Below are 15,520 nucleotides of genomic sequence, written 5' to 3' on the forward strand. Positions count from 1 at the left end.
TTGAGTCAAGATGTATTTCAGATTTGTGTATTTTTCAATACACGCGGTTATGACAGTAGAGTGACCTGGGAGAAATACAGGTGTTGAATTTGCTTTTTTTCCTTCATAGTTGGATACTCCTGTGTTTATTTAGTACATAGGAAGTGTCAGGACTCACTACTAGGTTTAAGCTTAATCATGTAATTCTCCAGTTTAACCAGATGGGAGCAGTCAAAATCAAAACATGATAATATCCACTCCACCCTCACAGCACCAATCATTTGCAACAGGTTCCAGATAAGGTCAATGAATATGCACCTGATTTGCATGGCATGTGCAATGTATTGTAATAAAATGTGACATCTATGTAAAGAAAATGTTGGCAGCATAGAGTAAATCTGTCAGCTATTGTGTAGCGTTTTGGGGAGAATGTATGATAAAAATATAAGTCCAAACTATGAAAAACAATTGGTCAGGATTAGTGAAGGATAAGTGGGTTGTAATTTAACAGGCGGCTAAGTGTTTGCATTCACAATCTGCATACTGAACAGCCTTTCTGTGTTCATTCTCTGCTCACAGGCATGGCAATTCTAAACCGCTCTCAACTCTGCCAAAACAAGCATAGAAGTTGTTCTTTTTCTAAAAGTAGTTACCAGAATGTTGCTGTTATTTTTTTCCCTTTTTAAATTTACTTTCCTTTGAATGCAAACATGAACTGCAGATAAACATGCTTGGAACAATTTGTAATCATAAGTAAACCTAGAAGGGTGAAAGTGTAAACCAGGGGTCCCCAAACTATTCCAGAAAGATCTGCAGTGGGTGCGGGTTTTCGTTCCAACATGTAAGAGGAAACCTTTCCACCAATCTGGTATTTTAGAAGTGCAATCAGTGGATTGCAGTCAGGTGCTTCTTTTTTCAGCAGAAACCTCATTGGTTAAACTGTTTGTGTTGGATCGGTTGGAACAAAAACCTGCACCCACAGCAGCTCTCGAGGACTGGTTTTGAGACCTCTGCTGTAAACTCTTTTTTCCACATTTACATCTTTTTATATATTTTACGCAAGAAGATGAGACCCAATGAAGAAAGAAATCCTCTTCTGTGGTATGTAATTGTAAAATTGAGTTAACCTTTTTCCAATGTTTTGTCCTTGTCATATATCTGGGAAAATGTTTTCCATACTACTTGAACTAATCTGGGAGGTCGGGGTATCATGGAGAGTAACAGTCACCCAACTTGTGCCTGTAATTGATTTGATAGACAGTCCCAAACTAATCAACCAGAAGGCATGATTTATGAGGTATCAATCATTTGTTATGCGCTCGCAGGCACACAATTTAGTTTCACCTATAATATTGTGTGTGGAGTGCATGTTGCGTGGGTTTTCTCCAGGTACTTCGGTTTCCTCCCACACCCCCAAATGATCCAGAGTAGGCTGGTTAAACGCTCCAAAATGTGTCTTTGGTATCAGTGTGTGAGTGCATGGTTGTTAGTCTCCTTTTGCCCTGTGATTGGCTGGCAACCATTTTATGGTGTACCCAGCCTGCTGCCCATTGTTGGCTAGGATAAGCTACAGCACCCCTGTGACCCTAATGACTATAGGTGGGTGGAAAATGAATAAATATATATAAAGATATGTATATATATCTTTTTGCAGAATTTTCCATCACTAACTCACTCATAAAACAGGTGGCAAAATATTTCCATACTTTTTTTAAAACACTTTTTTGAGGGGGGTGCATAAGTGCACTTGTTTGGCTGGGATGGAATTGTGTTTTAACCAAACCATGTGGGATTTTTTGACAGTGGACAGAAAGCAGACCTTTACACACAACTTGTGAACTGTAGAAGTCCCAACATGGGGGATTAATCAAGTGCGCTCAAGCGGCTGCTCTATCTATATTCCATAAACCCCAAAAAAGTATGATTGTCAGTGAGCGTTCTCCTGGGAGATAATCCAAGTCTATGCAGGCCTGCACTGAATAATAAGTTACAAGGCACCATATAAAGCATATCTGGAGAATGTGTGGCATCAGAAACAGTAGTATGAACTGATAAACAGGCCTCAGAAAATTAGGGTTCACTAATTATACAGTCCACACCTTAATGAATGAAATTGTCTTCTTGTTGTGCCATCATTGATCAAATTAAGATAAATCAAAAAAGGGAAAGCGAGAGCCTAGAAATGCAAGGGAAATTAACTCACAGTCAACCATTGCAAATTTCCTCAAGCCCACTCAAAATGTGGCCGACTATGGCAATGTCTGCATGAGCTCCTGATAAGGCAACAGATGGAGTCCTGTGATAGCTCCTTCCACAACTGGGTCTGTTTTACACACTTTGTAGTATGGCCAGATTTTTAACCATTAATGTATGACAAAGCCAGAGCCTTCCAGAGGAATGTAAAACAAAAAGAAAGAAAGAAAAGTGCCTTTTAAATCTAATCTTAGTCTGGGAAGCGCAAGCGCTAAACGGTTATTTGAAAGTCTTGAGCCTTACAGATTAAGGTTCCCATCCCTCCTGATTTAAAGTGCAATATAACCGATGGCATAGCTGTTGCTAGTAATGAATCTAAGAGCAGACTGAAAAAAAAATGGCCCTAAGGGTTTAGGTTCAATATGGAGCTGTGTTGATATTATCACCTTAATGTGAAATACTGTTAAAAAAAAGTAATTTGGCCGACCTTTGGGAAAATGTATTCTTGATTTTTTTTCTACCAGTTATCTGTATTGTGTGACTATCTACTGCGCCTTTTTAGTGTGGGGATCGATCGCTAATTTAAGAAAAAAAGGTTCTTCTGTTTGATTGTACGGTGTATTAGTTCTTTATCCACTGTGTCCTTTTAGAGTGTAGATAGATCGCTATTTTGTTTAAAATAATGTACTTCTATTTGATGATACAGTGTATTCGTTATTCATGTTTTCATACAAACCTTTCTTTTTGGTTGAGTGCTCAACATTGTTTTCCTAACAGGTCTTTTCTACGTTTGCGTGTATCATGGTATCGTCTCTACGTTCTTGACTTTTGCTATTGGATAGATAAGTTCTCGTCGCCTTAATGTAAACAGGTGTTACGCCCAAAAATATGCATTATCTAAAATCATCCAGAAAGGAAGAGGAAAATTCAATACAATTCCTATTGGACTGTCTTGCTCTCGGGTTTTCCATCTGTTTTCTGTCCCCCACTTAGTAGGTGAAATTGATTCTCAATTTTTATTACTTCCTCCCTGGACAGAAACTGGAGGCGTGAGTGATTTGTAGTTACACTGTGACAATTATAAGTTCCCTTCATTTTATGGATAAAGCAATAAAAACACCCATGCAAACATTCAATTTTCTATACTGATTCCTCCATATCGTTGTGGGTGACAGGGAGCTAATTGAAGTTAAGTGAGTTCACCTTAATAACATTGTATTTTTTTTAATAATGTGAGTAGTCTCTTTTAAAACTTAATTTGAATAATCATCTAAATATCTAAAGTAAGATTATTTGTTATGATTTTCCAGTTCAGCACAGTGGCATGCCAAGTTGATGCTCGGTACATACTGTCCCTAGATAAGAGATAGCAAGAGGTCTGCATCTTGCTCCAGCCACACGTCGAATCTATAAATACAGAGCAGCTCATTGAATGGTAAGCGGACATCATGGCTGAAAATATTCTTTTGATCGAATGTCAAACTTAACTCACTTGAAACAGCTTCACACAAAGATGAATATCAGTCGGTGTCAGTGGTAGCTTTATTTCATACTTTCCCACTTGCATGTAATATGTCTATGACCCGACTGCATGGCTCTTAAAGACTCCATAAAATTCAAAAGTGGCTTATAGTTTTTTTTCACAAATTTAATGGCAGCTCTAGGAACCTGTTGTTTATATGCATTCATAGATAACTGACTGTAGTCTTATGATTTGGATAGAATTGAATTGAATCCTTTATTGTCATTATGCAAGAACAATGAGATTTAAAGCTTCACCATAAAGTGCACACAATAAAGGAGTAGTCATAAAGAATTTTATATACAATAAAAATGAAGTGAGGTAAAAAAAAATAGGGACTAAAGTGGTTAACAGCATGTGAGGTAACTATGGTGTTTTAGTGCAAGTATCAAATATCCGTAGACTTTTGCTGGGAAAAGTTTTGAGGGCATTGAATTTGGCATTTGTCTTCATTTATGACCCTAAACAGCTGTTGGCTGTTTTAGCAGCCACAATCAATCAAAAATGTCAAATCGATGGCCAGATTCAGGGCTTTTTGAGTTTACTGAAATTATGAATTGATGACAAAGAAACATGACTACACTTTAACATAAGCAATGCCTTAATTGTGAGTGAAATGCATCACATTTTCATGACCATCAAGGTCAAACAACCAAGAAATGTATACCATTGTTGTTGTCTATTTTTCGGAATAAGATAGTACAGGTGTTTCAGGTGTGGCAATAATACAGATAAAGCACCTGAAAAAAGACTGAGCATCAAAGCATTTTCAACGATTTAACTCTCAACACAACATCTTTGCTTTCATTGGTATGACAAGATCATGAGTTTGTAAGATTTTTCTTTTTTTTTTTAGCAAGAGCTGCATGCGGTTTTTGTCTGGAGGGAGTTCTAGAAACAGTGGGTGCGACAGTCATTGCTCAGTCACTAAACATCTAGAGTTTGGTGTTTGGGAAGGAGAGCAGACCGGTATCAAATGAGTTTAGCTTCCGGGCTGGGGTCTAGAGATGGAGGTGGTTGCTGATGTATGGTGAGCCCAAGGCATGTAGGTCATTTAGGAAAGCTCTAAAAACTGTCATGATGGGGAGCCAGTAGCTTGTTCTTTTTGAGCACCCCATGTAGGATTTTGTTATGTTTTAAAACATTCTGTTGACCTTAATATTTAGAATATATTTTAAATTCATCAAGAAATGAAACAGTTCCAAGTGTGATCCATTTTACAAACTATGCTGTTGTAAGCATATTGTCACTTTTGGCCAGAGGCCTCAGAATCTTTGAAAACGGTGTATACAAAGTCAGCGATTTTTTTCGACATTCAATTTGAGAGTGAACATGATTTATAGGCTGGTGGCGATTTTTGAGTGCAACAGCGTATTAAAGAGATATAAGGATATAATGTATATGTATATAATTGAAATCAGAATATGCAAATGTTTGCACCAAATCATAATGTAATCTATTTAAAGAGATATGTAGAAGTAAATATATATATATATATATATATATATATATATATATATATATATATATATATATATATATATATATATATATATATATATATATATATATATAAATATAAATATAAATTTCAGTCACTTTTAGACATCATGGGAGAAGTAGGTTACACCGTTCCCAATGTGAAAATTATCTACAATGCAACATTACTTTAAGACAAAAACAGGGATGGCATAAAACGTAGGCATTGTGGGTCAGATTTAGGCTGCGTATATTAAATTTTAATAATATTTACACTTGATTTAGGAATGTCAGCACAAAGAAGGATCACAGACAGAAAGGCACAACATAGAAAACTGTCATAACCTTTCTCAGTGGTAGATAATGTTGCTTTAATCACATTTCAGGGAATGAGGCTTGCGTCAAGACGATGACAATAAATAGAAAATATAATCATCTGCAACACTCCCCTTATCCAGAATAATTGCAACGGTTTATATCAAACTGGTGACTTGATTTTTTTGATGCCCTATGCTCTAGGGAAAATCTGTTATCCAGATCCAATCGCAAGCAAACAATTCTTTAGTGAAAATAGTTCTCCGCAGCTCAGATGACAAAAATGCAAAGCCAGGACTGCAACAGCGAAAGAATTATGGTGCTTACAGTGATGAGAGAAATCCTACAGCCTAGTTCCCCCTACAGCCATATTGATTTAATACATAGACTCATGTTATATACGAGTTTCCATTTCACACTATGCACTCCTCAGTTGAGTTACTGTGTGTCCGCTTGAAACGTCCTGCGTTTCATGAGAATAACCATGAGAGCGAGCGAATAACTACACGTACACACCTTTTACATTCAACTGGACATGCTTGGCAATTTGCTTTCCAAACACATACCTGTCAACCTCTGCCGATAACTGCCCTTATAAATGATTATGATTCCCCTTACAACCCCCCAAAAAACCTTACAAACACCGTACGGTACCGTACGGTGTTTGTAAGGTTTTTTGGGGGTTTGTAAGGGGAATCATAATCATTTATAAGGGCAGTTATCGGCAGAGGTTGACAGGTATGCAAACATGACACACAAAATCCATGTGTACTGACAAAATAAAGGAAAAAATATGCAAATGAAGTGGAGGAGGAAGTGAAAAGTGACTAAAATAACAACTTTAAGATTTAGCATTACTGTATTTTGTGCTGTTGTAATTAATGTCTTTGAATTCTGCTTGATGGGGTTGAGGTCAGGGGAATGAATGAATCATTCCCATCAACTCTTTGTTGATAAAATCTAAATGGAAGTTAATTAAGATCTAGGGCAAAATAAAAATAGTCACCCAATCCCTGATTGATGAAGGGGTGTGTCTGAAAATTTATATTTGTTTTGGATTATTCTGTAAAAGGAGTTTCCAGTAACTGTTTCAGGAGAACAGTGTAAAGCTGTCAAACTGGCTGAGTCAATCTTTATTTGCTGCAAACTAGTCTTAAATTGTATTCAGAGAAGCTGAGTAGTTAATTCAACCTTAAGATTTCAACACCTCAGCAAAAACAATGCTGCCTATTAATAATACTCACAAAGTTCCTCTGGAAGGATGGAAACATGATGTCTGGAAACTAAAAAAAGGATTAAATGTTTGTGAAAATTCTGCACTCAATTAAAAAAAAAAGTACTCTTTCTTGTAAGAGCAAAAAGATATAACTGGTATGGAACAAGGATTTAAAAATGGCAAATGTGAGTTCCCAAGAAATGCTATTAGTTATCATTAAGAATACAATATCCCTTACTCAGTTTGGGGTAGAATAAAACAACATTGATTGCTTGGAAACCAATTATGTCTGCTTTTTATTATTGCTGGGATAATAGAGCAATTTAGGGAGAAAGTACAAGGATGAATTTAAAGTCGCTGTTTCCATTTTTGTCAGCGGCAGCCATTTCTTTTTAATGCCCTTTTTGAGAGACATAATGTCCTAAATTATAGAGGTTATTTTGTTGTTGTTGATTTGTCTTCTTTAATCCTCTTTAGCTGTATTTTATTTGAGGGAGGAGGCTCAATATGCAATGCAATTGCATGAAAAATCATGACTGGTTATGTGTAGACTTTGAAATTTACTGCATTTAATGTGAAACACGTAACATTGCCTTTATACTGAAAAATAAATCTGTAAGTGAGATGGATGAATAACCACTATAGAGGGAAACACCTAAATCCATTTGTGTCCTGACTGCTCAGTGCAATATTGCTGAAATGGCCTAAATCAATTTCCAAGTATGACTTAGAACACTGATTCTTAAACTTTTTACTACTGGTTCCACTTCAACAATACTTAAAGTCAGTTAAACCTTCATCACCAACATACAGATACGGTAGCATAATCAATCTCTCAGCAGTTATAGTATTAAAAGGTATATTTAATCATGTACAACTTGAACATTATTACTGCTATCTAAATCTGGCCCTGGAACCATCACTTTGACGTCAGTAATTTATATAATTGTTTGTCAGTACTTGATTGGGCACCTGGGCTCCAGGGACACTTTTGAAATATGGGGAGGGTACGATGACTCGGCTTCGTATAACCAACTCCCTGGATACCTCCACCCTCTCCACAAACAGTACACTGAAAAAAGCAATCATTGGTAATAAATCCAATCTCTTGCAACACTTTGTTTCATCCTAATCGATAACTCCTTTGTGGACTGTCTGTTATCTTCAATGGCACTCTTTCATTCATTTCTTTGATTCCATTAAAGTCTCTCAATCTACTTTAACACATTACATTATTAAATTCAGACTCTTACCACATTTAAATCTTAACGCTATACACACACCTCTTTACACAGGCTTACTTATTTTAAGTGTTTTTTTTCCTTGATTTTTAATTTGCTTTCTTCTTTTTCATTTAGTTACCCATATTTTGCACTACTTAGCTGTATTATGGTTTTCTAATAATGTTGTTTTAGTCTTAATCTTAGAATATCAATTTAGTATATAATATATTATTTAAGCGGGTTGTACAGGCTGTTTAGAGCTATGTTTTATTACATTTTCTTTGGCATAATCAAAGCCCATCATTGCTTTTATAACCTCAGGTCAGGTGGAGCTAGTTTTTCAGAACAAGACCAAGAATCCCCAGTGAGATTTTACATGCAACTGTTTGTGCACATTCATATGCGAGGGAATCCTCTGGGAGCATCGGGATTGCAGACATGATGGTGCCTTGTATACTTAAGCCGCCAAAACGTCGTGGGACATTTCTATCTTCCGAAGACAAACTTTTCAAACACAGGCGCTCTCACTGTTGGAAATTAAAAGCATAACTGAAATATACTGTAGAAATTTGGATCAAAATGGACAAGTTGTATCAAGGATCCCCTTTTTTGCTATGTTTTGTAACATTACAGAATTGAAGTTACTTCTCTAGATGTGGCTGTTTTAGGATTGACTATACTGTGCATTTTATGCCAGAGCAAAGGGCAACCACCCAGTGTGTTTGATGATGTTTGTGGATGCTTGGTCATATATTGACTTTCTGAGATGAAATTATTTACAAGAAAAGACTGAATGAATATTTTATAATACTGAAAATATACTTTTTTGTGCAATTGGCTGACATCCAATTCAGGGTGTACCCTGCCTACTACTACTACTACTACTTTTTGGCTAGCTCAGGCTCCCGTACACCGGTGACCCTTGTGAGGATAAGTGACAATAATGAATGAATAATTATTATCATTTAATCCTTTTCATCCAATCATTCTCCATCAGTATTTCTTGTATTGCAAAGCCCATGCAAGGTCATGAACATCTGGTCCTCTAACCCAATCTAGCTCATCTAAAATGTTTCTATAGGAGGTTTCATACTATATAGATGAATTATATAGATGTACTGATAGTGACACAAAAGCAAAACACATTCTGTGGCTGTTTGGAATTAACAGAATGATGCTTGCACGACGTTAAGTCATTCATCTCTCCTTTCAGCTCGTACGCAGTGACAAGACTTGGCGCGGGTGTTTAAGATAAACGATAAGGACACAAAGCATTTAACAGACATTACACAGTGAGCTGTCTCTGACCTGCCATGGTGAGAGATTCTACTTCGTGACATAAAAATAATAGTTGGATAATTGTCTTATTTATTCCCCTTCCTGGTGGTTGCATCAAACAATGGTTCGACATATCGAGTCCTCCATTTGCAGGTATTTAACACACACAAATGACACATAAACTTAAATGATTTTAACAATTGAATATAGTAATATAAATTATACCGCAAATGAACGATCAAAACACTTGTATACTTGTACACAGGTTTCATACACTATATCACCCTTGTGGCATGCTCATAAAACAAAGCAGTGTGTTATCTGCAAGTTAATTGATTTTTAATTGCATTTTCAATAAACTTCACCAATCCACCACAGATTCATTGTATTTCATGGACGCATTCAAATTTCTCAGGTGATAAAGACATCACATGCTGCTGTTTATTTGTTAAAGATTTAAGGATTCCTTAACTGGATATGAAATGTGCGTATTTACCAGAAATTGTAATCAGTAAAGGCAATTTAATTTAATAGGACCTTTATTTCCTTCCTCCTTTTTCATTCCATATCATTTAACAAAATGAGGGAACGCTTGATGGAAAAACAAATTTTCAGTCTAATAACAATCACATAATTACAACACAAATTTGCATTTAACAACACCACAAGAAAAGAAGAGTTCTTTTGATGGGCAATTTAATGATCACAAAACAAGAACAAAACGTGCAACATGTAAATAATTTATTCAGCTTATCATAAATATCACATAAGATCACATGATGCAACACAACAGACATCCACCCACAACCAAACTTGTGCACAAAGGAGTTGAAAAACATCAAGTAAACATCAAACCGCGAGAGCGGCTACTTTTCACACACGTATTGAAGCATATTTAGGATTAATAATTAACACCTTAATGAGCCACATCATTTGACCAGACAATCATTATCCAAAATGACAATCCAAAATCACAATAACATTTAGGTAATGTTAATAGCATAAATATTTTGTAAGCTGCGGTGTTCTTTCATTCAAATTATAAAATTCAGCCAAATGTTTCGTGGTTCTCTAAAAGCATAATTATAGACATACCAATGTTCTTCTTTCATTTAAATTGCAGTGGCATATTAATTAAACCACTTTTGATTGATGCAAATGAACGTAAGTGTCTTTAGTCATTTACATTTTGATTATTTTAATTGACTTTTTCCAGACAATGAATGCAGTCATGATTGCTTTTCATGTAATTGCAAATACATTTAACAATAATGTAATGTGCAGATGAAGAGTAACCATTCAGGATGCAGCATTGACATACAAGGAGAGGGCACTGCCAGGAGGGAGCAGTGTGGGTATACTACAAAATGTAGTTCAAAGCCTCCAACATTTGAATCAAACAGATTACTTGGAAAGGAAATATTTACAGCACAAAGACCGATATACCATGCCAAATATAATGCGTTGTAAATCTTCCAGAAATAGGACAGCTGCGTTCTGTACAAACTTGAAGGGTGATAGTGAGACACAGATTGACCGCTTTAGTTCATGGTGTGTATAAATAAATATAAACAGTCAGGAATCATTAGCGCCTTTTGATTATTATTTTTTTTACTTGACAGAATACAGTGAAAAGACATCTGTGGAGCATTTGTTATGATTTTCAACCCTTGAATTTCTTTTGTAATACATCCAGGGAATGCCTAGAAAAGCATATTTTTTTGGCTTGACACACCGACGTACAATGCCCCCATACGTGCGTCAATTAGCTATGCTGTGCTGCTTTGAACTAAGCTATACAGTGCACGGACATACAAAGTTCATCCAGACCGGGGGCAAGGCTACATCTACAAAAGGAGAGGTCACTAACACCATGTGTTCCACCTTTGCCATCTCTTACGACATTTAGCAAATTGTCTCTGTGATCAAAGGAACCTGAGTCAAAAGACCACCCCCTCTCCCCAAAGCAATTTAGGTTGAAAATGTGAGCTATGTTTACCAAAACCTCCTGTCATCATAAGACTCATTTTCAAATTGGTCTTTTGGTCGACAGCGGCATTTAAACAGAGAACTTTGTACGGCTGTGTTGTTTTAAGGGAGGAGATCAGATCCTGTGGCTTGACAGTGGAGATAATGGATTTACTCTTGTTTATTGGGCTGGGCTCAACTGGATTGGGGCACTTCCTGGAGACACACACCGAGGGGAAGAACACTCTGCCAAGACTCTTCTGGATGATTTCATAGAGGACTGGAAAATGTCGCTAAAGTGATAAATGCGAACTGTTTGTGACTTGTCATTGATTAGTACTAAACACTTTACGGCTTATTGTTACGTCTCGGCAATTCCTACCCACCGGGAGGCATACGTACACACAAAAAACATGAACGCCCGCCCACTCATGTAAACACGGTACTCTCACTGAACACATTTAACAAAACACGTGAGCATCCATTGGAATTACATTCAAATGAGCCAGTGCATTGAAGGTACGTAATTGCTTGCCCAGCCTGTGCCGATGGCAACATTTAAAAGAGTAAGCTTATTGGGAAATGTTAGTACTGATAATGAAATTACTGATTGCTCTTCAAATGTGCAAGGTTTTATCACAAACGCCAACAGAGAATGGCCCCAGGCGTTGCTCAGCTTGTACCGGCGAGACAGAGATAGCTGTTGTTTATCAGTGTATCTGCTACACAACCTCCCAAGCAGCAGGCTGTAAAAGGCAGATCAGGCTTCGCGGGGGCCTCACAAATCACCTTCAGGAGAATGATCCCATACCTGTTGTTCATCTATCTCTTTGTCTAGAAATAAAGGAAACCCAATGAAGGCAAAATGATGCCGGAATAATTGTGGAATGTTTCTTCCAAAATATAGTCTATAAATAAAAGCACCACAGATGACGTTTACGATACATCCTTATTGACAAAACAGTTTCAGTTATTTTTTTAAAACAAAGACTAGCTCAAACAGCAAGTGCTATTCTGTAGCAATGCTACTGTTCGAGATCACATTCAAGACAATGCGGTGAGGTAGATGTAACATCAACAGAATGAATGAGTCAAATCTGCCAACAGTATTTCTGTAACACGATAAATATAGTTTCCTTAAAGCAAAATCCTGTGCTTCTACCATGCTGCTCGATTGCTCTTACCTGCCAAAGTCTATGGACGCATGAGAGCAGTGTAAACATTAAAGGTGCCCTTTGGGCTAAAGTCATAGTACAGCTGTTACAATGGTGAGGTTTTTACCGCAGTTCCCGTTGGAGTCTACCGCCCTGTCCTCAACACTGTCAACACATGCTCCTTGCTCCAAACAGCCCTCATTGGCATCGCTTTCTTCCGAATTGCCTTTACTTCGCCCCTGCTGCTCACTGTGCCAGCTGTGTCTGTCGTAGATGTATCCATTTAAAGGTCCCGCTTTGGAGGTTTGGTTCCTTTTGAGGCAGAGAATTTCCTTAAAGGCATAACGAAACTCCGGGCTCCGGCAGTAAATCAGCGGATTGAAGGCAGAGTTTGCGTAGCCTATCCAGTTGAGGATCCTAAAAGTCAGGTCAATGTCTTCCACCTTCCATATAGCAACTACTACGTTGAGAAGAAAGAAGGGCAGCCAGCTTAAGGTGAACACGCCCATGATGATGCCCAGCGTCTTCAGCGCTTTGTGTTCCCGCAGACAAAATTTCACTTTTCTCTGCCCACGTCCGAGGTTGGCTTCCAAAGTTTTGAAGTTGTCGTTGTTGTGAAACCGCCCCATGCTTTGCTCAATCTTTTTGAGCTGGCGCTTGGCTTCCTGGAAAACCCGGCTGTACACAAAGACCATGATGACCAACGGGATGTAGAACGATACGATCGAGGACGTAATGGCGTAAGCCATGTTTGTGTAGAATTCACAGCAGGTGCGATCCTCGATGCACTCCTTTGCTTGCTTATCGTCAGATATCCACCACTTCATGTGTATGGGCAGGAAAGATATCAATGCGGCGATGACCCACACCAGCACCACCACAATTCGAGCCTTACATTTTGTCAGCATGGTCTGGTAGCGGAAGGGTGAGGTGATGGCTAAGTAACGGTCTATGGCGATGACACACAAGGTCTCAATGCTAGCGGTCACGCAGAGAACATCAGTCGCCGTCCAGAACTCGCACCAGAAACTACCAAAGTGCCAACTACTGAAGATGATGTAAAAAGCACCAAAAGGGACCACGATGAGACCCATGACCAGGTCTGCACAAGCCAAAGAGGTGATGAAGCAGTTGGTGACATTTTGGAGTCGCTGGAAGCGGGCGATCACCGTTATGACCAGGATGTTGCCGAAAACAATGCAAAGGATGAGTGACGACATTATCATGCCCAGCAGAATCATTGTCGCCTCACTGAAGCCTTCATTTTTCCGCGGATCTGATGAAGTGTTGATCGTCTCTTGGCTCTCGTTGAGGTACACTTGTGGCATTGGACTGCCCATCTGAAGAAAAGCAATAAAGCTGCATTAAAACAATCATTTTATTAGTGGTCTGCTGAGACCAAAATACCAGAGTAAATGATACGTGCAGGAGAAAATCTTATAACAAAATAAGCCCTGGGAAATGCACACCCACATGTCTACTGTTGGTTAAATTACACCCAAAATGATGCCAGAAAACATAATGCTCAACTCTAAAAAGTTTCAGCAAGGCCAGTTTTACAGGCAGTTTAACAAGTTGCCTATGAAACAAGTACCAACCTCCACAGGTGGTTTCCTTCCAGAACTTCCTCCTAGAATAAACGTCACCGTTTGATGACTTTAAGTTCAAACCAATGTCACGTCTTTCTTTCCACGCACTTTCTCTTTTACTCCTGGTGTCTCACTCAGTCTGTCCCTCAGTTTGGCGGTGCAGCTTCTCATGTGTCTCTCAGGCTGTTTGTCAGTGCCCTTATAGCACAGATGACATCACAGTCGAGGCCTAGCCAATCAGGGAGGATATAAAGCAGAGGGAGCTCGGAGCTCTGGAGAGTGTGAACACATTTTCCCTGCAGCTCTGACTACATAAGACAAAAGGTTCCAACACAAATGATTCAAATTCTATAACCTAAATGTTATCAAACCACTTTGTTCCTGGTTTAATGATGAATTTCAAATGCTTGTAGTCTGAATGTGGAAACTGTTTCGATTTTAGCTCTAAACTAGTGATGAAAATACGCTCATCTTATCCAAGTTGTAAGTTTAAGCTCATTTAAATATTGTTATTGCCAATATCCCTGCAAAATATGTGCTTATTTATTGTATACACCATGTCCATACAGCATATTTAGACAAGTGGTGCCCTTTCTGGAAAAAATATAATAAAGTCAGGTGTTTGTTCAATTTGCGAGCTCAGTACCACCCTCAATAATTTATTGGCACAGACCTTCCTCTTTACTGCACTAAGAGGAAGGAAGTGTGCATTGCTGAAAGACTTTCCGCTTCCATCTCTCGTCACTTCTTCATTACTACAGTATGTTTACCTTTAATGCAACTTCTAAGTCTCAAGTCCTGCTGATTGCACAAAATTGGAGATAAAACAGTGAGGTGAAGCAAATGGTACTCTGTCACACTCAAGGGTGTGCATGAGAGCACACTATTCGATGCCGACTCAACAGCCTGTAGCATGCACACCAACACGCTGCTGAGTCCAAACATTGGATTTAAATGACTAATCTAACCTTGAATTTTTCTCTCTCAAAATTCTCACTTGATGATCAATGCTGTGGCCTTAAGCCCTAACTATAATTTTGATGATGAAAGCACTTAACATTTACTATGTATACATTCAGATGATAACGTAAAGGCTTCAGGTATGGACTTTTTGGACTATGAACTGAAATTGGCAAGAAATCAAATGATCCATATCAGTTTCTTGCGTTTAACGAACAGAACAGGTTAGTCTTGCAGCAAAGTATTTCAATGGGAATTCATAGTTTCATACAGCATCCCTTTATTATTTGAATGCAAGCCATTCATTTCAATGTATCTGTGCTTATACAATTCTAATGTCCTGCTCTAAAACATTCATAGTTATGGTAATTTGGAGGGATACTTTATTTTATAGGCCTCTATGGTGCAGTGGTTCTTTCACCTCAAGCCTAGCGTGGGATCGATTCATACTCAGTGGCGGTGTAATTGTTATTTTATACTAAGCATTCCCATAAGATTATTAACAAGAAAGCAGTGTACATACAGTATATATTTCTGACTAAATTACATTTTGTCTTATACAGCAACTCAATGATGCTTCAGGGAGGTGCATGTGCTGGTGCCACAGGCGCTCTTCTTCATCCTTCTGCTTCACAATGAGCTCT

At 38.0% G+C, this 15,520-nt stretch overlaps 1 protein-coding gene and 1 long non-coding RNA gene across 3 annotated transcripts; one reads left to right on the forward strand and one right to left on the reverse strand.

The window, feature by feature from the left end:
• Positions 1-163: 163 nt before the first annotated feature.
• On the forward strand, positions 164-11,485 carry LOC144082771 (uncharacterized). 2 transcript variants are annotated; one of them, XR_013303341.1, is made up of 3 exons: positions 164-1,080; positions 9,141-9,243; positions 11,302-11,485. It is a non-coding gene; the product is annotated as an uncharacterized LOC144082771 (long non-coding RNA). The 2 variants fall into 2 exon arrangements; XR_013303342.1 differs by lacking the exon at positions 9,141-9,243.
• On the reverse strand, positions 9,930-14,075 carry adrb2a (adrenoceptor beta 2, surface a). The gene is made up of 2 exons (XM_077610164.1): positions 13,926-14,075; positions 9,930-13,667 (listed from the first exon to the last, which is right to left on the reverse strand). The coding sequence occupies exon 2, from the start codon at positions 13,665-13,667 to the stop codon at positions 12,420-12,422; it is 1,248 nt and encodes a 415-aa protein (XP_077466290.1). The 5' UTR covers positions 13,926-14,075; the 3' UTR covers positions 9,930-12,419.
• Between the last annotated feature and the right edge of the window lie 1,445 nt (positions 14,076-15,520).

The sequence above is a fragment of the Stigmatopora argus genome, chromosome 9 (assembly GCF_051989625.1).
Source record: "Stigmatopora argus isolate UIUO_Sarg chromosome 9, RoL_Sarg_1.0, whole genome shotgun sequence".
Lineage (NCBI taxonomy): Eukaryota > Metazoa > Chordata > Actinopteri > Syngnathiformes > Syngnathidae > Stigmatopora > Stigmatopora argus.

Bases quoted from the DNA above. Each gene is read 5' to 3' on its own strand.
- adrb2a (XM_077610164.1), bottom strand. From the start codon at position 13,667: ATGGGCAGTCCAATGCCACAAGTGTACCTCAACGAGAGCCAAGAGACG.